Below are 25,703 nucleotides of genomic sequence, written 5' to 3'. Positions count from 1 at the left end.
ATCAAGTACCATTTAATATAACAAAAAATAGAAATAACAAAATACAAGTAAACAATAAACTGAAAACATCAAAAGAAAACATTTAAAAATATTCAAAGCATTTAAAACATTTAAGATGGTGGACATTTGACAGATAGGCTAATTAGCTGAGCTTGCAGGTATGATGTTTTCCAAATAGGTAGTTTTTTAGTGATTTGACCAAGATTACCTATCGCCAAATGTAATCCAGTCCTCTCAGCCCATTAATTCGGGGAAGCATCCGTACAGTCAGTTCCTGGGGAGTCGTCTGATTTCCTGTTTATAACACCTGATGGTCAGATGTATATACGTGTGTGTGCTCTATGCTTACAGCGACCCTAATAAGGTTTTCAAGTTAAGGGGGACATTTAAAGAGTGGTTAAATGTCCCGAGGGCATTTCCATGTCCACGAGGTGATTCAAACCCTGCTCTCCAGAGCGCTGGTCCGTCCCTATATCCACGAGAACATATACGACACTGCCTCATTACTGTACTTGGAAGTTTCATTTACCGACAATTTTGTGATCAGCACTTATTTATTCGCAAAACCTGGAAGCGTCTGGCTCTCCAAACGTATCCAACAATGCTACAGAGAATCATCATCAGAATCATCATAGAACTCCAGAGGTGGATCCCTTTGGATCACCTGTTCCAGCCCCTGCCAAGGAGGCACAGTGAGGGAATTGAACTCCCACCCTCTGGCTTTACAGCCACATGTCTAAGCCACTGAGCTATCCAGCAGTCCTTACAACTCAGTCTGTACCTGATCAATGCCAGTTTCCCATGCACTGATTAATCAGAAAATTCCATCCAATTGTCATCACATTAGAAAGAGAAAAGTGTCTGGGAAATACTGCATGAATTTTCCCACAAAACTAAAAATCCTTCGTATCCTGAGGATTTACCCATGATGGTTAAAGTTGTATGGCATGCATATTGCAGTGTAACACAGGTGCGCTTGTAGTGTTCATTCGCATGTAGCGATGGCTGCTAACTCAGATTACTTTAAAAGGACATTGTATTCATGGAGGCAGGGGTTGCTCATAGCCTGAACGGTTGCCCATCTCCTCCAATATCAGAGGCAACACGTCTCATGCTGTGAGTTGCTGGACAACACTAGAAACACAATGCCGTTTTGCTAATTCTCTGCTGGTGGGTACGGTTGCACGCTTAAATTTCAAGTCACATCTGCACTTTCAATGCAGATGACATTGAACCAGGCCACTAACTAATAGCAGCGTAAGCTTGTTTCAAGCTCACACAATGACTTCCAATCAACATCACCCAAATAAGTTCAGGGTCAGCTATATAGAAAATCATTACACTGCCTCTGAGTCTGCAGACGGAGGGTGTAGGATTGACAAGGTGAATGGCACATGCTTTGCCTTTCAAAAAGATGGCTGGAGAGTCATGGTGGGGGACAGCATTAGCTTGTTCCCCCACAGCCCACTACCATCAAATCAATAAGTTACTGCAAGATTACCTACAATGATATCAGTTCATAACAACCAAAGGAAAAGAAGGACATCTGGAGTTAGAATAAAAACTGACCAAAAATGAAATTGATCTCCTTCCTTTTGGTCAGGGTTGGGCAACGTATATCTTCCAGATCATGATGGAGTAAAGTTCTCGTCAGTCCTAGCCATTGTAGCCTTTGCTGAGGGATTATGGGAATTGTAGTCCAAAAAACATCAGGAGGTCCACAATCACATACCACTGGTTTGGGCGATACAAAGTTGTAGTTCCAGAGATACAGTCTCAGGCTTACATAGAATTAGGTTAGCTGGAAGATGAGAAAGAAAAAACAAAGGAAACAAGATTTGGGAGAGAGCAGAATGAGAGATACTTCGGTGTTCGTCAGCTAATTAAGGTGTCAGACAGCAGGCTACAAAATTGAGGCAATAATATTGTTGCTATCAAAGCTCTCCAAAAAGACTTCCCACATGCCATTAAATCTGCCCAAGGATGTTCTTTGTGTATAGCACTCACAAAATGGGGTTATAAGGAAGTTGACAGTAGGTTGCAAAATTCCATCAGAAAATCACCTACATAATTAAATACAGATGTTCAGATGTATAAAAGACTATAGAAAGGCCCAAATGCAATTCACATGATCCGTGGCTGGTCTGGAAGCCTTAGCTTTGTGAGAAATATAAAAGCAATGTAACACATAACTCAGTGTTGTGTAATGGACAGAATGATAGATTAGCAGGAGACCTGGTTTGCATCCTGGTTCAGCTATGAAAACTCAAGGACAAGGGAGATGAAACTGATAAAACCACTCTTTTAAATATCTCATCTACCTTGAAAGCCCTATTAGAATTCCTCTCCATTTTTACTCCTTCCTTCATGTTGGCCTGCAAGACTTTTTAATTCCAGCATTAAAGTCTGTGCACTTTTAATATAGGACTGTTCATCGTCGTTTAGTCGTGTCCGACTCTTCATGACCCCATGGACCAGAGCACGCCAGGCCCTCCTATTCTCCACCGCCTCCCGGAGTTGTGTCAAATTCATGTTGTTGCTTTGCAGACACTGTCCAGCCATCTCATCCTCTGTTGTCCCCTTCTCCGTTTGCCTTCACACTTTCCCAACATTAAGGTCTTTTCCAGGGAGTCCTCTCTTCTCATGAGATGGCCAAAGTACTGGAGCCTCAGCTTCAGGATCCGTCCTTCCAGTGAGCACTCAGGTTTGATTTCCTTTAGAATTGATAGGTTTGTTCTCCTTGCAGTCCAGGGGACTCTCAAGAGCTTCCTCCAGCGCCACAATTCAAAGGCATCAATTCTTCAGCGGTCTGCTTTCTTTATGGTCCAGCTCTCACTTCTATACCTTACGACAGGAAAAACCATAGCTTTGACTATTCGGACTTTTGTTGGCAAGGTGATGTCTCTGCTTTTTAAGATGCTGTTGAGGTTTGTCATCGCTTTCCTCCCAAAAAGCAGGCGTCTTTTAATTATGTGGCTGCTGTCTCCATCTGCAGTGATCATGGAGCCCGAGAAAGTAAAATCTGTCACTGCCTCCATATCTTCCCCTTCTATTTCCCAGGAGGTGATGGGATCAGTGGCCATGATCTTAGTTTTTTTTTGATGTTGAGTTTCAGGCCGTTTTTTGCACTCTCCTCTTTCACTCTCATTACAAGGTTCTTTAATTCCTCCTCACTTTGTGCCATCAGAGTGATATTATCTGCATATCGGAGGTTGTTGATATTTCTTCCGGCAATCTTAATTCCGGTTTGGGATTCCTCCAGTCCAGCCTTCCGCATGATGTATTCTGCATATAAGTTAAATAAGCAGGGGGACAATATACAGCCTTGTCGTACTCCTTTCCCAATTTTGAACCAATCAGTTGTTCCATATCCAGTTCTAACTGTTGCTTCCTGTCCCACATATAGTTTTCTCAGGAGATAGATAAGGTGGTCAGGCACTCCCATTTCTTTAAGGACTTGCCATAGTTTGCTGTGGTCCACACAGTCAAAGGCTTTTGCATAGTCAATGAAGCAGAAGTAGATATTTTTCTGGAAGTCTCTGGCTTTCTCCACAATCCAGCGCATGTTAGCAATTTGGTTTCTAGTTCCTCTGCCCCTTTGGAATCCAGCTTGTACTTCTGGGAGTTCTCAGTCCACATACTGTTGAAGCCTACCTTGTAGGATTTTGAGCATAACCTTGCTAGCGTGTGAAATGAGTGCAATTGTACGGTAGTTGGAGCATTCTTTGGCACTGCCCTTCTTTGGGATTTGAATGTAGACTGATCTTTTCCAATCCTCTGGCCACTGTTGAGTTTTCCAAACTTGCTGGCATATTGAATGTAGCACCTTAACAGCATCATCTTTTAACATTTTAAATAGTTCCACTGGGATGCCATTACCTCCACTGGCCTTGTTGTTAGCCAGGCTTTCTAAGGCTCACTTGACTTCACTCTCCAGGATGTCTGGCTCAAGGTCAGCAACTACATTGTCTGTGTTGTCCGGGATATCCAAATCTTTCTGATATAATTCCTCTGTGTATTCTTGCCACCTCTTCTGGATATCTTCTGCTTCTGTTAGGTTCCTCCCATTTTTGTCCTTTATCATGTCCATCTTTGCACAAAATGTTCCTCTAATATCTCCAAGTTTCCTGAACAGATCTCTGGTTTTCCCCTTTCTGTTATTTTCCTCTATTTCTTTGCATTTAGTTCTTAAATGAACTAAACAACAACAAAGCACTATTAAAGGTAGAGAGACCCTGTCCTCTTTTTCACCTGGTCACCCTGCAATGACCAGACACAAAAGAAAATGTGACTGAATGATAGATGAAGTGTTGAAGACAAATGCTTGCTAAGGCAACCGGACATCTTTCACTACGTGAAGGCAGCTTCAAAATGTACTATATGCTTTGCCCTTTCCTTCAATGCTGGTGACAGGAGAGCATTTGCCATTGTATCTGAAACAACAGGCTAGCTAAGAGAGCTGAGGAGCAGCTTGTGATATACACACTGGTATCTTTATTCAGAGGGGAGCACCCAGGGGCTCAAGAGGAAGAGCTGGCATTGGGTTCGATGGCCTATGGGGAAGCCATTCCAAATCTACTGGGCAAAGGAGACAACAGATTCTTTATGACATGTTTCATATCCAGGTAGCTTATTCTCTGTTTCCTTTAGTTCTTTTCTATCTAATGCTAGACTTTTCTGGTTTGAAGTTTTTACACCGACAATCAGGTTTTCTATTTAATCACATTACTCACAGTAGGGGCATCATTTCGAAAGTAGCTTAAATTATACGTTATAGCCTCTCATTACAGACCACAAAAATTGTCTGTAGCTGGCACCTGAAGGAACAGCAAGAGTCTGGCTAACGGCATAAAAGTGGTCTTTAAGTAAAGGTTATACACAATTCGGTGAAATGCAGAGGTATTAAGAGAAGTCATTACAAAGCCCGTAATAGGCTTTCTCACCTACTTTTGATGTAAAATAAAAAGACACTAGAGAGGTATTTGGCAATTTTGTGTGTATTGGTGACTCCATCTAAATAGTCAGATACAATGGCACAATGGAGGACATGGTCTCCCAGCAGCTAGCTGCTCGTGGATTTCTGATTGCTCCCCAGTTATGAAACTCATGTCTGAGCACGTCTTTTCAGATGGGCTTTAAAATTTCTTTTAATTTGGTTGCAGTTTTAATATGACAATCTGTGCTATAACATAGTATGCTGCTGCGAGTTAAACCGCAGAAGCCTCTGTGCTGCAAGGTCAGAAGACCAGCCGTCGTAAGATCGAATCCACGTGACGGAGTGAGCTCCCATCGCTTTGTCCCAGCTCCTCGCCAACCTAGCAGTTCGAAAGCATGTAAAACTGCAAGTAGGTAAATAGGTACCACCACGGTGGGAAGGTAACGGCGTTCCGCGTCTAGTCATGCTGGCCACGTGACCACAGAAACTATCTTGGGACAAACGTTGGCTCTACGGCTTGGAAATGGGGATGAACACCGCACCCTAGAGACGGACACGACTGGACTAAATGTCAAGGGGGAACCTTTAGCTGTATCTGTTTTTCAGTCATGCTCTGAGTTGCCTTGAATTGTAGTATAAGTAGACAGGTAGGAGATTAAACATATATATGCATATATACATTCACTAAGACTTGGTGAGAAGTTGAACTGGGTTTTCTTCAGGTTTGAACCAGCAATCTAGGTATGGTATCAAATGGATCCTTTAATATGTGAGATATTAGAGAGTGCACTACTAGAGATGGGCATGAACCTGGCTTCCCTGATCCGCCTCCTCCAGGCACTGCCTCTGATTGGGCACCCACCAGAGGAGGCGGGGCTTTGAAGCACAGAACACCTGCCCGGCTGTTAAATGAATCAGCATGAACCACCCTATGCACTCTATCCACTACTAATTTGGGGGGTGTCAAAGACTGGTTTTGTGAGTGGACAGGCGTAGCTGCAGCTATCCCGCTCTTAAAAGGAAAGAGATGGAAAGAGAACCGATCTTATGGATTTCATTTAATGCTCTCTCTCTCTCTTTTTCTTATGAGAAATAAAGATAAAGATTCCTGTTAAAGTTAGCAGATCTTTTACAAGAAATATTAGTTATTCTTGTGAAAAATGGCAGTTCAGAATGCACCTCTTGAGAGTGTGAAAAGTCCAGAGGAGATGAATCTAGCATACAGAGACTATGTTTTGATTGTTTTCACCAAGGGACTAGTTGAACATCTGTAGAATCAACAGAACGTTGCATCAGAGTCTGTGCACTTTTAGAAGATGGCTCTTTTTTATATATAAAAATAGAAATGCACTTTAGAGCTAATGGACAATTAAAGGTTATTTTATGGCTGAATCATTGACTTCCACACTATTTACGAGGAGATCATCAAAAGCCATTAGTGGTGCAAGTATTCGCACTGTAGAAAGTTACCCGAACTGGATGCAATTAAGAATACACATGTGCTTGTTAAGTGAATTTGGCTCGACTGCACAATGAATTATCTTTTTGCATTTTCTCCCACATTACAAGCCACAAATTGTGAAAAAAAGGCTCAAGTGAGCTTTCAAAAGTCTTCTTTTAATTTAAAAGAAACTAAAAAGGAAGTAGCTGAACTATTCAATAGTTTCGTAAGATGCAGAGCTGTAACCCAATGGAAAAATTCGTATTTGAATAATTATTTGAGTTTAGTCAGTGAATCCATCCAGGTTGTATACGCACATGCACAGGAGTAAAGTCACAGTTCTGCATCTAGGCAACATGCCTCCTTTCCCATAGTTCATGGCTGGTACACAGCAAGCATTATTGCAGAAGAATTCTCTCTGTATAACTCAGAAGGGTGCATTTTCAGAACAGGCATTCCATCCTGCTTCTAAGATGAGACCAGCAGTGCAAGCACCATCTTTCTTAAAGATGGTGCTTGCACTGCTGGTCTCATCTTAGAAGAGACATTCTGTTCTACATGTGTGTGTGTGTGGGGGAAAGGGTGTGTGTGCCTCTTCTCAAATGTATCACCTCTCCAACAATTGCTTTCTCGGATGCTGCCTGCCATGTTCAGTTTAGGGGGGGTCCTTGTATTGAAAACATTTTTTTAAAAAACTTGCTATCATCTAATTAATCAGGCCAGATTTTTAGTTAAAATCTTTAATCTCATCTGATTGATTGCAAACTGATTGATTAGATGCTGCTACTCCAGTATGGTGGATTGTTTCTATTTTAACAGAAGAGAAAGGAGTCAGAGAAAGAAGTGATTCTGATTCATTTGGAAGTAAACGTAGAAGCGATATATTCTGTGTCAGCATGGAAGTTGTATTTTCAAATAAAATCATGCTATGGTATGAATTCTTGATATTTTACATTAGCATTTGGGTGTTCCCTCCCATTTCTTCTGTGCTAAAAGCTGTCGACACATATCGATTCTAATCAAAAGATTCCCTGCATTTCTCAGAAGGTTCTTTCAGATTTCATGTCTTGGACACGGACAAGAATCATTAAAAAGTCAGCTTTTTGAGGTTGTGGAAAGTGCTTCTCCTTTGCATGCACCTCCACCTGGCAGAGGATTTGATGTATAGGGCAGCAAACAGGGTCCTCTTCTAACCATGATAGTCCTCCAACGGAAGGGCTGCCAAAGAAGAATCCAAAATTGTCTTCTGCTTTCAAGTCTGATGTATTATAATTTTGTTTCACTTATAGAAACCCTTCATGATTCCACATCTCTGCATCAGCACGTGTCATTTTCTGGAAGCTACAGACTACAGTACTTGTGGTCTACTTGGCTTTTAAGAACACATCTCCCTTCCCTATGCTTTCGTCACATCTTGCCCAATGATGTCAAAAGCTTGCGCATATACTTGCACCTTTGGAGTTACCCTAAGAAAGAGATTAACTATGGATTTTGCATATGGATGTTGCACATTCTCTCCCTCCCTTCCAAATTATATTGTTTTGGTTTCTCGTGCTCCACCTCTTGATCCAATTAACAACCTCCTACTCTCCCATACAGTGTTTCCTCTTTTGACGCCAAACGTTCTCTTTTGCATCATCAGGGGAACAGTGTGAAAGGTACCACGGGGACAATGATTTGCTTTCCCAGTGATGCTGTTTCTATGGAAACAACGGTTTCTAATTATGGCGGGTCTTTCTGACAGATTATGGGAAAGAGCACAGAGCTTTAGAGGACAGCATTATGCTATTCATGCTCCAAGCATCCATCTACCCACAGGTGCTCAGTTACTGCTGTCCATAGCAATTCTTTTCTTTTTCCCTTTTTCTGTGGGTATTGTGGAGGAAGATAGAGGCATTTCATTAAGGGAACTCAGCTGAGCAAGCAACTGCAGGTGGAAAATCATTGCCATAGGATCTGTTTACACTACATAGTTATAACAGTTTGATAACACTTCCAATGTCCTGGCTTCATCTTACAGGCCCCTGTGATTTGTATTTTACTAGGGTGGTGAAGATTCTTTCCTCTGATTTAGGAAAGTACAATAAAGTTTTTTTTTAAAAGCAAAGCCTTCAAAGTTACTTACAAAACTACTAATCCCAGAATTCCATAGGAAGTAGTCATGGAAACTGTATTGGAACCAAACTGCCATAAGAGTGATGTGCAAATTGGACTCCTTACGTGGCATGTGATGACCCTTGGCCACCCACGGTTATGCTGCCCCTCCTGCTGGCCAATGTACCATGGTGTGTTTTTCCTCCACCTGCCTGATCTTCCCATTTTTGCCTGCTCACTGGGGAATGGTTGGTCCTTACACTAGGTAGAGTGAGGCAGCTGCCTCAGGCAGCAGGTTTGGGATATCACCCCCCCGCAAAAAAGCAAAGTGTATTAAAAATATATCACCCCAAAGCACTTAAAGCACTCTCTGGGCAGTTTACAATGTAATTGGAGGCTTCAATTTATTTATTTATTTATTTATTATTGAGCCATACTCTCTTTGTGAGTCTAGAGAACATGGTAGCTGCTTTGCCAATGCGTTTATCCAGTTCGACATCTAGGGAGAGAGTGTCAGATATTGTTGAGCCAAGGTACACAAAGTCATGAACAACCTCCAATTCTTGTGTGGAGATGGTAATAGAGGGAGGTGAGTCCATGCCCTGGCCCCATGACTTGTGTTTTCTTCAGGCTGATTGTTAGTCCAAAGTTTTGGCAGTACTGCAGTGAGTCCTGGACCCTTTGTGCACGGCAGGAGAGGAAGCTGAACACCTTCCATATGTGTTGCCTCTGACACATTTTTGGTATCACCTGGCAGGACAAAGTTCCAAACAGAGTAGTCCTAGAATGAGCTGGAATTTTTTAGCATGTATACATTACTGAAACAGCGATGTCTGCGTTGGCTCGGGCATGTTGTGAGAATGGCTGATGGTCGGATCCCAAAGGATCTCCTGTATGGAGAACTAGTGCAGGGAAATCACCCCAGAGGGAGACCACAGTTGCGATACAAGGAGATCTACAAGTGGGTTCTGAAGGCCTTAGGAACGGACCTCAACAGATGGGAAACCTTGACATCTGAGCATTCAGCCTGGAGGCAGGTGGTGCATCACGGCTTCTCCCAATTTGAAGAGACCCTTGTCCAGCAGGTCGAGGCAAAGAGGCAGTCATGAAAGCAACAAAATCAGGGAGCTGGACAGGGGACAGATTGGATTTGTCTTCAGTGTGGAAGGGATTGTCACTCTCGAATTGGCCTTCTCAGCCACACCAGACGCTGTTCCAAGACCTCTGTACAGAGCATGATACTATAGTCTCTCGAGACTGAAGGATGCCTAACTAATTTATTGTATTTATATGCTGCTTTTCTTTGAGACTTGGGGCTCAAAGCAGCTTACAAAACAGTTAAGAAAAACAGGACAGTAAAATATAGTAGGATTATAAACATTAAAATTAAATTCATTGTGTTATTAAAATACAATGAAAATTCAAACACTTTAAAATCTCTTCTTGATCAAAATCTTAGTAGCTTATCTTAAAAACAAGCAAACAGGAAAACAGCACACCTTGTGATAAAAAAAGGACTTTGCCAATGGAAGCTGTCCAGGTAGCAGGAAACCTATCTTGGTAAAGCTTGGGAATGGCCACAGAGAAGGCCCTCTGTCAGGTCCTCACGAAACCAGCCTCTGAAGGTGGGAGGACCATGAGAAGGGCCCCTCTAGCAGATTTTAAAGCATGAGTGAGCTAGTATGGGAGGATAAGGTCCTTCACGTAGCCTGGACTTTTTGTTTTAAGCTCTAATCATGTAGCCTACTGCTTGCTTGGATGGTCTGCTTGCTTTCTTACTTTTCCTTTCTCATGTACCCAAACAATGTGGCTGGATTCGAGTGCAGTACATTAGGTAGAGTCAGGTGTTTGTCTTAGGTGACCGATGTTAGGAGCACCAGCGAGGTGTTGGAGCAAAAAAGCTGTGTGTTCTATTTTTTTGTCCTCTAAGCCAGTGATCCCCAACCTTGGGTCTCCAGATGTTCTTGGACTTCAACTCCCAGAACCCCTGGGCAGCAGAGATGGTGATGAAGGCTTCTGGGAGTTGTAGTCGAAGAACATCTGGAGGCCCAAGGTTGGGGACCACTGCTCTAAGCTAAAGAGTTGATGTCAACTGAGGGGGAGCATGCTGTCCCATTTCCAGTGCTGAAGAAAGATTAAGTCCAGTTGGCTCTCCGACATGCGCTGGTGTGTCAGCCTTTATTCTGAATCCAATAGCTCTTTACTGGGTCAGGTTTAGAATCAACTTGTGCTCTTACATGCTCAAGTTCTTGCATTTCATTGAGTTTCTCAGAAAGATACTGACCACTTATTCTGTAATTTACACATGCATTTAAATTCAATTGGCTAATAAAAATACAAATGGTCACTCAACTTAAATTATTTCATTAGATGAATGCTCTCCAAACTGAGTACTGCTCTTTTTGTTTCAAATGGAAGGAAACCTTTTAGCCATTAGAGATACATATTCCAGACATAACACACCAGAAAAAAACTGAATTACAATAACAAATAGCAGGTCAATCCTTCATCTCTCTGTTCAGGGGTCAGTTCCATTGAGTTGGCAGCCCAAATGAATAAAAACAGGTTCATGGATTTCCTTGGCTGTTCACCAGAAGGCACATAAAAGGATGTTTCTGAGCCCAGGAAGAAGAAACACACAACAATATTATGTGAATATTTATTTTCTTAAAGAAAACATGCCATTATTTTCGTCCTCATCATCCCATCCATTTGCCAAGGCATTTTATTGCCATCGTTCTTACTTAAATCAGATATTAAAACGTACAAGCAAATGCAAAGTAAATACGATTAATTGTAAAAGCAATTATTACAGAACAGCTGAGTGAAACATTACTGAATCTAGCATAATTAGACAGGGGCACACGAGCGTTGCAAATAAATCAGGCCTACTGATCTTCAGGATTTGTGTAGCAGTGTCCCCTGTTACAATACTTCATCTGCATTTCATAGCCTTTCAACTTGGACAACTAATCAAGCCATAATTGGCTATTTACCTGACAAGCTGAACAGATTATTAGTATTGCATGGCGATGCACACACTTTAATTTATTTTCACAAATGTGAAGGCGTATCTTCTGGGATGTTTGGGTGCATAATGAGGATATTCTTTATTAACCATTGCCAAATGATTCCTAAAACTTCAGAAAAGACGCCTTGCAGGGGGAAAGTGTAACTTTTAAACCAAGGTTTACAAATGTTCTGAGACTCAGGGTCCACTAGGGTTAAAAGAAAACCATTTTCTAAACCTGCTACAAGCCCCTGTTTCCATTGTGTGTTTGCCAGATAAGCCTTGACTGTCAACAGGACATAAAGGCTAATTTATATTATATTTATTATTATTTATTTTATGTCTGCCTACAATTGTCCTGATACAGGGGCTCACTAAATGATTTTTAAAAACCAAGTAATGGCTAAAAAAATAATATTAAAATTCAGTTTAACGTATTGTTGTATTTAACAAAAAACCAACAAAAGTCAAACTATTAAAAATAATTTAAAAGCACATCATTGAAAAGTTACATAACTTTAATGCTGACAATAAAGAAACTGGAATGGTTACAGGTTTTGTATTAATTTTTGTTGTTTTTGGGTGTCATCAAGTTGTCCGACTTATGGTGACCCTTTGATCCAGAAGATCCTGTCATTAGCAGCCCTACGAAGCTCTTGAAAGCTCAAACCCATGTTTTCTTTTGTTGAATCAATCTGTCCTCTACTTGGTCTCCCTCTTTTACTGCTTTCTTTCACTTACTATTATAATCTTTCCAGTGAGTTGTGTCTTTTCATGACAACCCCAGTGTTTTACTGTCTCAGTGTCGTTGTCTTTGCTTCTAGAGAGACCTCAAGCTTGATCTGGATCCATTTGTTTGTCTTTAGGGCAGTCCACGGTATTTGTAAAGCTTTATTTGGATCAGATAATTCCCCCCCTCTCCATCAGCTTTCTTCACTGTCCCATTTCCACGTCCATTTATAGTAATTGGAAACACAACCCTTTGGATGAACTTGGTTTTGGTCTCCAGTGGCATTACACTGGATGCTAGTTTCTAGTTCTTTCTTAGCTATCCTGCCAAGTCTCAACCTTCTTCTGATTGCCACAAGTCAGAGGCAACTTGACGTTACACAAAAATAATAACAATGAAGTTAAGATAGAAAGAGCAGCACACCCCATTAAAAGAAACAGGTCCCTTCATTCTTCCATACATTGGAACCTGATCATCAGTGGCCAGAATCTTATTGCCAATCTATACTTGCACACTCCTGTATTGCAGTGAGTCCCGGACCCTTTGTGCACGACAGGAGAGGAAGCTGAACACGTTCTATATGCACTGTCTCAGACGCATTTTTGGTATCACCTGGCAGGACAAAGTTCCAAACAGAGTAGTCCTAGAATCGAGCTGGAATTTTCAGCATATATACATTACTGAAACAGCGAGGTTTACATTGGCTTGAGCATGTTGTGAGAATGGCTGATGGTCGGATTCCAAAAGATCTCCTGTATGGAGAATTAGTGCAGGGAAATCACCCCAGAGGGAGACCACAGCTGTGATACAAGGATATCTGCAAGCAGGATCTGAAGGCCACAGGAATGGACCTCAACAGATGGGAAACCTTGACATCTGAGCGTTCAGCCTGGAGGCAGGCAGTGCATTGCAGCCTCTCCCAATTTGAACAGACCCTTGTCCAGCAGGCCGAGGCAAAGAGGAAGTCACAAAAGCAGCAAAACCAGGGAGCTGGACGGGGGACAGATTGGATTTGTCTCTAGTGTGGAAGGGATTGTCACTCTCGAATTAGTTTCCTCAGCTTCACTAGATGATGTTCCATGTCCTCCATACAGCGCACGTTACCACAGTCTCTCATGACTGAAGGATGCCTAGCTAACTTGCAAAAGGGAAATGCTGAAAATCTTGGCAGCAAACGCAATAAAGTGTTGGTTGCATTTCTGACAAGCACTGTCTGGGAATCAGCCATAAAAAGACATTTAAAATGAAACAAATACATATCTAAAACAATGCAGCCATTTCTAGCAGTGACTTTTCAAAGATTTCTTTTGCCCCAGGGCTGTTTGCTGATACTTGCAAACTCCTTTGTGTCAAAGACCTCCCTGCACCTCTGAGATGGACGTGTAGATTGGAATGTAACCATTCCCCTGGATGTCGCCCTTCTCTGAAAGCTGTGATGCTTTACCAAAATACACATTTTCCATACCAACCTTCACAGGAGCAAACACTTAAATAGTAACTCAAAGAGACAATGTTCATTTAAAATATTTAAATATATGTATTAAAATGAATTTTAAAAATATAATCCCAATTAATGCTAAAATGAAGAAGATTATGTGAAAGGGAAGCACAGACCAAAAATAGACAGATTCAACCAACCCAGTTTTCATCAGAGGCAAATGTTACTATTATTAGATGGGGAGCCTTGTAAGAAATGTGACACGGGATATCAACGGTTTTCAATTCTGTAAAAAAGCTGAATATGTAACTTAGCAGTGGGCAAAGGACTACACAGCATGAAGCAGCTTGTTGATTCCCTCTTTTTTTTTTTTTTGGTCATTCTCTGCTTCATAAATACAAACGAGTTTCCTGTTTATGAAGCGATATTAACATGCAACAAGAGACCCAGCAACAGCAAATTGTGCTCATTTCAATCCCAGATTTGTAAAAAAAAATAAAATAAAATAAAAAACAAGCCAGCCATCATAATAAACTTAAATGATCCTCCAGACCTAACATCATACACATTTTCATTAATATTTCATTCATGTTATATTGGAGACACATTAGTATGTCCCATGGAGGATATTTTCACAAATGTATTTCTATTCTGCAAGGGCTTTTTACTTCTCCAAAAGGGAGAAACAGACAATTCTTACCTGAAGGTGATGATCAATTTCAGTGATATTCCATTCTCTCCCACCCCAGATTTTTATATCTATTAAATCCATTTTACTATCTCCAAACTATCTTATTCTATTCACAATCAGGGTGGTTTAATTTTGAACCCAAGTTGCCTTCCTTGGCTGGACTTGACAATGTTTACTCTACAGTAAAGGTAAAGGTTCCCCTTGACATTTAGTCCAGTCGTGTCCGACTCCAGGGTGCGGTGCTCATCCTCATTTCCAAGGCATAGAGCCAGCGTTTGTTCGAAGACAGTATCCAGGGTCACGTGGCCAGTGTGACTAGACACAGAATGCCATTACCTTCCCACCAAGGTGGAACCTATTTATCTGCTCACATTTTTACATGCTTTCAAACTGCTAGGTTGGCAGGAGCTGGGACAAGCGACGGGAGCTCCCTCCGTTGTGTGGATTCGATCTTACGACGGCTGGTCTTCTGACCTTGCAGCACAGAGGCTTCTGTGGTTTTACCCACAGTGCCACCACATCCCTGTAATGTTTACTGTACCTGTCTTCAAAAGTGGCCTACCAAATACCCCCAGAAAGCTCAGAAAACTATGAGGAAAGACTGAAAGAACTAGGCATGTTTAGCCTTGAGAAAAGAAGACCAAGGGCACTATGAGAGCGCTTTTCAGCTACTTGAAATGTAGTTATACAGAGGAAGGGCATGATATGTTTTCAGTCATCTCAGAGTATAGGACATGTAAAAATAGGCTCAAGTTAAAGCAAGCCAGATTTTGGTTGAATATCAGAAAAAACAGCTTCTTGTAAATGACTTAGCTATGACCTGGGCAGAGAACAGATCCTTGCAGGTGTACCATGAAATAGTCTTTCCTCAGGACATCTGGTAGTACTGATACTTATCTGACAGGGGGCACCTCTAATTCTCGGTGTGCTGCCCACTTGTCTGAAAGCTGAAAGAGGTTTCTTTGGAGGAGGCCTTCTCCCCCTCCATTCTTTAAATTTTGCAGATTAAATAGTGGAAGGGTGTACAAGAATGCCACACTTTGTTTTGGCTTCGAAATATACATATACTGAAAAGGAAATGTCAGTACAGTCAATCCCAACAATTGTGATTGATCAAATCAAGGAACTCCTCGTTCTAAACATCTAATCATACAGTAGTTTATAAGAATTGTATCAGACCAGAGGATAGGAAAAAAATATATGAAAGGACAGACCAATCTAAATCTCTGAAAAAGGTGGGTGAGACCTTTTTTTTTCTGCAGGCATCCAATACTTCCCCTTTTGCTGTTTCAGTTTTATTGATGGCTGTTAACATATTAAGACTTAGAGAATTTGTTTTTGGCTGAGATTTTATTTTTCAAGCTGGTTCTTTAAAAACTGTATATACTGTATCTCCAATCAGAGAAGTGACTCTCTCTCTCTCTCTCTCTCTCTGTGTGTGTGTGTGTGACTCTCTCTCTCTCTTTCTCTTTCTCTCTCTCTCTCTCTCTCTCTCTCTCTCTGTGTGTGTGTGTGTGTGTGTGTGTGTGTGTGTGTGTGTAGAAAGAGAGAGAGAGAGAGACTGTATTTCTTCTGTGCAGCAAGGGCTTTATACTTCTCCCAAAAGGGAGAAAGGTGATGATCAATTTCAGTAACGTTCCATTCTCCCAGCCCCAGATTTTTCTGTCAATTAGATCCATTTAAATATATCCAAACTATCTTATTCTACTACCATTAGAGGGGTTCAATATGGACTCCAAGTTGCCTACTTTGAGTGGACCCGACAGTGTTTACTCTACACACTCTACTCTGTAGACACACAGTCATTTCTCTTCCTGGAGATATAGAGAAATTTTAAAAACATACGTACATATGCATTCACGCAGCAGTTCCATGGAGCTTAAGGAGGCTTCCTTCTGAGAAGGCATGCCTCAGATTGTTTTCTGAGAGAAGAGAAGGAAACCATTGCAATGAACGAAAAGGTGGCAGCTGTTCCATTCAGAACAGGAGGACACAAAATTATGAAAGCAAATAAGCTTCCATAATTCCAAAGTGAATTAATAATCTTGCATAAAGACAAGAATATTGGAAAGCTGCTGCATAGAAGCTTCAAAAGAAACTTGCAGAAGGCAGAGAGACTACGTTTCGTTCCATTTTTGAAACCATCCCCCCCAAGCAGGATGAAAGAGGCCGCCCCCAGGAAATTTCTGTCCTCTACAGTAATTCTGGCACTACTACATTGTCATCTTTGGCTCAAAATGCAATCCCAGCCATTTGTAGCACTATTTACCTAATAGTTCCCATTTTTGAGTGCTGCTGCTCGCATTTATCTCCTGATGCAGCAGCCTGTTTGTCAGCACAGCTCACAACGCACGGCGCATTCCAAGGTATATAATGAGTTTCGTGGCTGGTGTGGAGGATGACTCTTTCTGACGGAGAATAGGAAAGGAAGGCAATGTGGGAGTCATGCCTTCTCAGTCACCTTGAGCAAATCCTTTGGATTGTGTAGGGGCGATGTTTTCTTCTAGCCCTAATTCAGTGCCAGGAACTTCACCAGGAAACGAGCTGAAATAAGGAGACATGGATGGGAAAGGTCTTCCCACCTGCAACTATGTGTAGCCTAATAGAGGATGGTAGAATTAACTAAACTTGTCCGAAGCAGCTTCTGGTCTGGTTGATTTCTAACTGAAAGAGAAGGTTATGAAAAGGAGAACATATTGCTGAATGTTCTGTGGTAGGGAACAGATTTCCTCCAAAATCTTTAATGTCTGCTTGACCAAAAACTGTGGTGGAGGATGACAGTTCAACAACATCACATTCAAATCTCTAAAAGGGGATCATTGGCAAACAGCTTTAGAAACTGCCATCATCCAGATATGTGACAATTGTATGAACTCCCTTCCAATACTGCTAGCTTGATGTATTTGTGGTTAGATATTCGTTTGGCTTTCCTATTTATTTCTTTAATCCATGGTAAATAATTGTATATATTTGTATTATCTCATAAATTCTAAAGGCGTTCAGTAGAAATTCGAGCTTGCAGAATCAGCGTAAGCTTAAGGAAAAACACTACTGAAATGTTATTAGCAATGTTCTCTCTACGTTTCATGTGCGCGTCCTTGCCCGGAGTTCTGTTGGCATTGCGCATGGACAGGTGGCAGCTGGTTTATTTACTTCCCATTTTGAATGAAGCCTCACCCATCCCTGCACTCATGGAGTGGGGCTCCCACACAATGGGACAGAAACTTAAAGGGAATGTTGGTTAAATTTCCATCATTGGCTTTCTCAGAGACTCTGGTTGCTTAGCAGTTTCTCCAGGTCACTTATGACTGCACAAATGACTTCATTTCATCTCTACCAGGCTATCGATAAGCAGTTGCTCTTCTCCTATGGGAGTGAACCACAACGGGTCGGATGAATACTTCCACGCAGCGAACCACGCAGAGCAGACTTTCCGCAAGATGGAGAATTATCTTCAGCAGAAGCAACTCTGTGATGTTCTCCTCATTGCTGGAGACCACAAGATCCCTGCTCATAGGTAAAGGCTTTGAATGGTTACGGGCTTTCTGCACGTCTCTGAATAGCCACTCATTTGGATAACAAGGAACTGAGATGTCCTTAAAAATTATGGTGGTTCCCCCCAATAATTGTGAGACCCAACAATCGTTGCAACTATCTTTGTGACATCACAATGAGATTACCATAAAGTCCTCTGTTCTGGCAAGCGGAGGTAGCTAGCTGTCCTGGCACCCAGCACATCCCAAAAATCCATACTGAGATGTTCTCTAATGGCCAACCAGAAAGTGGGAAAACATTTTATTAAAAAATTAAAGAAAAATTAAGGTACGGTTGGCCTGCATTCCTTGACAGGATAAAAATCCAATGCAATCAATACGATAAAATAAAAAAAGCATAAGTGCTAGAAACATAATTGAAATAAAATAGGATTCTGAAAGTTTTATGGAGCTGTGGTGCCTTCATTGAGCAATGAACCTGTCTGTGTAAGCCATATTCTAGAGAGTGGAGAAGAAAGGGCACAATACAGCAGAGATATCAGAGCCTTCAGTATGAACTAAGAACCTCTATGCACTCTAGATAGACCTAGTGTTCAAAATTGTAATACAGTCACTAAGAATGGATACATCTGTTAGTTTCATTTTCCCCCCAACATAACCATTTTTTAAAAGCTCAAATTCTTTCCACCCAGATTATGAAGTACTTTGCAGATTTTGGTGAGTTCTTATGAAAATGAAAAGGACCTGAATTTTTGCCTTAATTCATGCCCCCAGCTAAAGTCATTATGTATAATTATATAACAGTGTAGATGTGTATGTGGGTGTGATAGCCATATAGCTGCAAAAGATGAGGAATATTTCAGAAAAAAAAATGCAATCCTAACATGACACCCAGTGAGAGAAGTTTAGAAACCAAGTACTTACAGTCTTTTTCCTTGCATTGCGCGAATTTGACAGTTTTGCTATTTCACATTCGTTTTTAAAAAACCACCCTGTTATTGCCTATTCTGATTCTGAAAGAACCTGAAGATTTTAGAAAATTCTGATTAACAAAAGCGAAAGAACAGCAGTGAAACAAAATGTTTAGCCATCCCAATCAGTCATTTATTTCAAATGTATATTTTCCGCTCAAGACAAGAAGATTTTGCCAGTAAGGGAGATTTCATTTTACCAGTGAAGCAAGGCAGCTTTCTAGGAGAATATTAAATTACATAATCAGTCTTTTCTTTTGGCTGTGCAGATGCATAACATTCTAATCTTAGGCCAAAGAAATATTGTTCCATCCATACGCTCCATCATTTTTAGCACAACATATTCAAGGAAACAGCACCATACATAAGGCTGATGCTTCCATTGATATTATGAGCTGACACAGATGCTCACAAAATCCATGTCTTCTCAGGCTGGTTCTGAGTGCTGTTTCTGACTATTTTGCTGCCATGTTTACCAATGATGTCCGTGAAGCAAAACAAGAGGAAATAAAAATGGAAGGCGTGGATCCTGATGCACTGAAAGACCTCGTGCGTTATGCCTATACAGGTAAATGTCAAGTCAACTTTCTTCTGATTCTGGCAAGGTTGATTCCAATTTGGACCATGGCTAGCAGAAGCTGGTAGCTCCCATTTTTGGAGGTGCTGTGAATCCACTCCAGTTTTTAGTTTGCACTTTACCTATAACTGGATTCACAGCAGCTCTGAAATAGCCTTCTCTGATCATGGCACTGGAGGGCTAACTTTTAACATGGACTGCATTTGTGTACTAGTGAGTAACAGGAACAGATCCGAATAATGTTAAATTCATAGCCAAGCTGGAAATTAGGGATATTTTTTTTTTGTAGTTCAGTAGTTTCTGGAAAGCTAGTGTCTTGTAATAGCTTGACTTGACACAGAAGATCTAAGTTCCAACTCTCCCCTGGACCCTGAAACTCACTGAGGGTCCGTAGGCTCTCTCCCTCCTTTGTATACCTCACAGGCTTATTGTGATGATGATAAAGTAGAAAGGCGATATGTGTTGCTGGAATAAAAATAGATATAATGATACATCAGCAGCAGCAACAGCAGCAACAACATTGTTCTAAGAGGGGTGGTGAATTTATTGGAACCGTATAATGCAAGAGCATCTTGTTCCCTACTTATTTCGTAGCTAATGCACCCTGACATTGTCCCAGGTATCTAAAAGACCTTCTATGTCAGGCTTAATAAACAAGAGACCGTAGTGGGTGCAGAGCTGGTATAGCTCAGAGAGTTGGAGGTTTTGGCAGCAGAGCCAGTAAACCACTTCTGAGCACATTATACCTAGAAAACCAGCTTGATGGCATCTAATTAATTGTGGTGGACAAGGAAAACACCTTCCATACTGCTCATAATGTTGGGTCTCATCTGTGGCACTGAGTGGTCTATGCATCCAGATCCGGAGCCGGAAGTTGGGGGTTTGATTCCCCACTGTGCCTCTCTGACAGGGGCCAGACACAATGATCCACAGGGTCCCTTCCAGGCTCTGCAGTTCTAAGATTATTATGGTGAAGAGAGGAGGCTGCCTTCTACTGAGCCTGACCCTTAGTTCATGTGTCCCAGCATTATCAATTGTGTCTGCCAGCAGTGGCCCTTCAGGACAAGAGTTTTTTCCAGTCCTTCCGGACAATATTGTAAAATGACCCTTGGAATTTGTGCATTAAAAAAGAAAAGTGTTTCACCACCGAGTTCTGGTCCTTCTCTGTAAGATGCTTGGACACAAGAACCTTATTTCAGAGTGTATTCTCGAAGGCTTTCATGGCCGGGATCTGATGGTTGTTGGATAGGTTTTTTGGGCTCTTTGGCCGTGTTCTGAAGGTTGTTCTTCCTAACGTTTCGCCAGTCTCTGTAGCCGGCATCTTCAGAGGACAGGAGTCAGAATTCTGTCTGTAATCCTGTCCTCTGAAGACGCTGGCCACAAAGACTGGTGAAACGTTAGGAAGAACAACCTTCAGAACACAGCCCAACAGCCTGAAAAACCTACAACAACTTATCTCTGAGGTTGTTCTCCCCATACAGAATAATTCCTTCCTGTGCATCTCTCCCCCGCCCCCATCTCCTTCCCTCCCTCTTTCTCTCTGTTTAAAATTAAACCACACAGGTATCTTGGAACTAAAAGAAGACACGATTGAAAGCTTGCTGGCCGCGGCTTGTCTTCTCCAGCTTTCTCCAGTCATCGAAGTCTGCTGCAATTTTCTCATGAAGCAGCTCCATCCTTCAAACTGCTTAGGGATCCGATCCTTTGGAGATGCGCAGGGCTGCACAGAACTCTTGCAAGTGGCACATGTGTACACAACGGTGAGACCCAGAAACTAACAACTAAAAGGTTAAAATAGAGAGGGACAAGCGGAAACAGCAAAATGTTGCAGCGTGCCCAGGTTTTTGGTTTGGGGTTCAATTTTCATTCCCAGGATATTGTTTCACTCCTCCCACAAGTTTCCACTTAATTCCAGTCTTGGTGTTTAGACAGCATTTTGGCCCATCAATCATGTTCAGTCCTCATCTGATTTTTTTTTTGGGGGGGGAGGTCTCACCTTTCTTTGATTTGTTTTATTTTGTTTTGTTTTATTTATTTATTTTACTTCCGCAGCCTTTGACGATCTCTCCAAACCCCCCAACTACTCCATTGCTGCTGGTGCAGCGCTGTTTTGGCTACATAATCAGTGGCCCTCACGTTTTTGCATAAGCTACAGTTTTCTGATGTACATTTGTCGCTGCCACTGCAATTTGCTTGATGGAAGGATTGGCCCTGCATAGTAAAGTAGACTGTACCATTTCAGTCTGCAAGTGTTGCTGTTGTTTAGTCGTTTAGTCGTGTCCGACTCTTTGTGACCCCATGGACCAGAGCATGCAAGGCCCTCCTATTTTCCACTGCCTCCCAGAGTTGGGTCAAATTCATGTTGGTCGTTTCGATGACACTGTCCCACCATTTCATCCTCTGTCGTCCCCTTCTCCTCTTCCCTTCACCCTTTCCCAACATCAGGGTCTTTTCCAGGGAGACTTCTCTTCTCACGAGATGGCCAAAATATTGGAGCCTCAGCTTCAGGATCTGTCCTTCCAGTGAGCACTCAGGGTTGATTTCCTTCAGAATGGATAGATTTGTTCTCTTTGCAATCCAGGGGACTCTCAAGTAGACTTGTAGACTGTACCATTTCAGTCTGCAAGTGTGGGGGAAGTCAGATTTCCTGTACTTTTTAAAAAATTTGAATGTTTCTCTACGTTAGTACCAAAACAAGTGTAAACTGCATTTTCTTAAATGCTAGTTTATGCTAGTATAAATGCTGAAAACACTAGAAAGACACAGAATGGACAAGATGTTTATTTCTGTTTGCCATGTATTTACTAGTAGGAAGGGTTTCTTCAAAATGAAAAAAAAAACCTTAAGCAATTGTTTGCCTGAGCGCTTACAACCCTCCTGTTGGTGGCATTGATAGGTATTGTGCACGAGTCCTCTGATCCGATTTTCAAAAATATTTGAGGCTCCTCAAAATTTCCTGATTTAGTATTCAGCCATTTGTGCTCCAGATCTGAACCTCTTTCTAAGTTGCAGAGTCAGTGCATTGGAAAAAAAAACACCAATGCAACTGTAACTTCTCTGGTTTTGCACTGATGTAAATGAAAATAAATAAATAATAAATAAATGTACGTAAAATTTGGAGGCATGAAGAATCCTAAGAGAGAAGTCAACTGTTACATTTCGGGAGTTTGTGTACCATACGTCTTCAAAACTTGCTTAAAGGCTTGCTGAAGCAATCTGTGGGTCATCTGATTAATTTTGTCCTCCTGACACAGATTGATTTGTAAATTCATTTTGATTTGCTCTGGAACGGAATATTAATTTAAAAAATCAATCCGAATCAAGCCAATTCAGTTCATGATCTCTGGTTTGTTTGACTCTGATGCACAGTCCTAGATCTTTGAACTAAAACAAAGCTGGTGGTTCTCTTGCTACAGACAGAAAGTGCAGGATAGCATAGCTATTTAATTTGAAAAGCATTTAATCATGACTAAGCTAATTGATTAGTCACACGAATCAAAAACATACATACTTGTCCACTCCTCGCCTTCTTTTCAAAGGGCAAAGGATCAGCTTTCCCTCCATTTCAAGATGACAGAGCAAACAACAGCTAGGAATCCTTTTGAGAGATGAATAAGAAGACGGGTTGAAAGAAAGAAAATCCACATTCATTTTGGCTGGATTAGATTCCTTTAGCAGCAAGGAAATTGCAACAAGGTTTTTAGAAGAGGAGCAAAAAATAGGAAGGGCTGGTCGGGTGGGAAACGAGAACTGTAGAACATAAGGAGGGGGTGGGTGGGATGATGATAGTCCAAGAAGCATCAGAGGGCACACTCCAGGTTGTGTTATATATTAATCCATTGATAATTCAAAGTAGAAGAAAGAATAATTGGGCTGTCAGAGGAGCAGAAAAACCTTGCTGTGAAACTATGTCAAGGTATAAATATTTCAGCGGAGGTCTAACAATGCCACTTCGTGCTTCTTCAAATGTATTAAGGAGGAACAATTGCTTTTCTGAGTGTAAGAATGGGGGCAAGCTGAAAACAAGATGCTGTTGGGATCAAAAGCACAGCTTTGGCAAGCTAAAGAACATAACTGCCCTGCTTTTTAAAACCATCAAAGAGGGCACATTCTGAATGCACAGTCCACAATTGGCCAGTTATGACTCCAGGGTGGATTTTATTCATGTAAGGTTGTAGGTTGAGTAGACCCACAGGATAGACTGTAGAGCCTGGAAATAGCTCCACAGTCCAATGGTGTCTTCTTAGTGCAGCTTGGGGGGAAAAACATGAAATAAAATCCATCTGTTTTGGAGGCATTTTTTTCCCCAAGCAGAAATCACAGGGCACAGAAATGATTAAGCAGCCCTCCTTCCTGCAGGCTAAGGTGCCCCTCTTAAGCGCCCCCTTTTCCTGCACACTCCCCCACAAAGGATTTGAGCAAATGTGGTGTTTTGGATCTCTGTTTGCCAAGGGAACATCTAGGCAGGCCATCTGGTGCAAGTGGAAACAGGCAAAATAGTACGGAGGAGCTGAATCTCTGAAACAGCTCAGATATAAATTGGCTCCAAAGAGCTCAGCGAAATGAACTTCCCTTTCTTTTACCTTTGCTATTATTGATGTGGGCTATTAACAGTTTCCTGCTTGATAATCTTGTTTCCACAGATAAAAATCGTTTCCTATAAACAGCCTGCGCTATTTTTAAAATTTGCCACGACTCTCCCGTCTTCCTATTTCCTAAGCATCACAGAGAGTAGGGAGAGCAGGAAGGAGTCAAGCCACTGTCTCCTTGATTCCTCTGAAGAAATACAGCCTTCATTCTTCTCCTTTTTAAAAATATACATTCGGATTACAGAAATGTTGAGAAAAACAGTGCAATATTGCAAGCCCGTTATTGTGCCGTTTCATTCCCACGTGAGCATCTAGACATTTTTTTTTAAAATAGATGGCTTTTTGAAAAGATGGGTTTCCGTCCAATTTTTTAGAAACCCAGTTGATTAACTAACTAAGGCACAGTCCTAATTTTTCTCAGAAAAGTTTTAAAAAAATATCCAGGGTGCTAAATGTGAGGGGAAATATCCAGAGCTCTGATATGAGTTTAAAATTTTAAAATTTTTAAATTCTCTTGTTTAGTTCTGACATTAGGAGCCAGAAATTCTTCTCTGACCAGGATTCAAATAATGGCTGAAGGCAAATTCCTGATCTTGCCCACTATCATCCTGCCATGGGTCATACTGTTGTTCACAGTATTGAGAACCTTCCCCTTACGTTGATCTTCTAGGTAGCTGAGTAGGATCTGTGACAATATGGCCCGCCTCAGTGCTCTCCCCATGAAAAGATTATAAGAGAAGCAGCCCAATGCCGCGTGGGGGATGATAGTGGGGAAAGGACCTAATTTTGATCACCATTTGGCCATGAGGAATCACATCCTGGGAAAAATCGTGTTAGGTAAAGGTAAAGGTTCCCCTTGACATTTAGTCCAGTCATGTCCAAGTCTAGGGGGCAGTGCTCATCCCTGTCTCCAAGCCATAGAGCCAGCATTTGTATGTAGATAGTTTCCATGGTTACGTGGCCGGCGTGACTAGACATGGAATGGTGTTACCTTCCTACCAAGGTGGTACCTATTTATCTACTCACATTTTTACAGGCTTTCGAACGGCTAGGTTGGCAGGAGCTGGGACAAGCGATGGGAGCTCACTCCATCATGTGGATTCGATCTTACAACTGCTGGTCTTCTGCCCTTGCAGTACAGAGGCTTCTGCAGTTCACCTTGCAGTGCCACCACATCCCCGTTGGCATAGTTACTCTGTCATAAACTGGATCTGAGTGCTGGAAATAATCAATTAAAATTAATTCAAAGTTTCCTTGCCCCATTTCAGATATTGAGGCTCCCTGGGGCTCCCTTCTGCCCCGGGCATGTCCTAGGGCGGTGGTCGCCAACCTTCGGCCTCCAGATGTTCTTGGACTTCAACTCCCAGAAATCTTGGCCAGCAGAGGTGGTGGTGAAGGCTTCTGGGAGTTGTAGTTCAAGAACATCTGGAAGCCCAAGGTTGGGGACCACTGCCCTAGGGAACCTTAGAAAGTGGGTGGCACCTTTAATTGTATACAAGCATGGTCTGGTCACTGCCATCCAGATGCACCTGTAGTAATCTAGTAGTGATTTCTGACTATTAAGGGCTCACACTCCTCCATTCCAGGGCTCCCAAAGGCTTTTCCCAGGGCAAAAGACACAGTGTGGGGGCATCCTAGACTGTCCAAGGGAGCCTCGGAATTGAAACATGGGGAAGCTTTCAATCAACTTAATTATTTCTGGCAATCATATTTAGTTTATAATGGTGTAACT

The 25,703-nt window shown here is 41.7% G+C and overlaps 1 protein-coding gene across 2 annotated transcripts in view; it reads left to right on the top strand.

Annotated features, from left to right (window-relative positions):
- The window catches only part of KLHL4 (kelch like family member 4), a 50,056-nt gene that overhangs the window by 5,703 nt on the left and 18,650 nt on the right, over positions 1-25,703 (top strand). For both annotated transcript variants that reach the window (XM_072981501.2, XM_020811024.3), the window contains 3 exons: positions 17,681-17,857; positions 19,237-19,373; positions 20,946-21,142. In XM_072981501.2, the coding sequence (XP_072837602.2) occupies positions 17,681-17,857; positions 19,237-19,373; positions 20,946-21,142 (511 nt within the window). The remainder of the gene's footprint in view (positions 1-17,680; positions 17,858-19,236; positions 19,374-20,945; positions 21,143-25,703) is intronic.

Source organism: Pogona vitticeps, chromosome 11 (assembly GCF_051106095.1).
Source record: "Pogona vitticeps strain Pit_001003342236 chromosome 11, PviZW2.1, whole genome shotgun sequence".
NCBI lineage: Eukaryota > Metazoa > Chordata > Lepidosauria > Squamata > Agamidae > Pogona > Pogona vitticeps.
The sequence above is the reverse complement of the archived record's forward strand: the minus strand, read 5'-3'. Positions and strand labels throughout refer to the sequence as shown.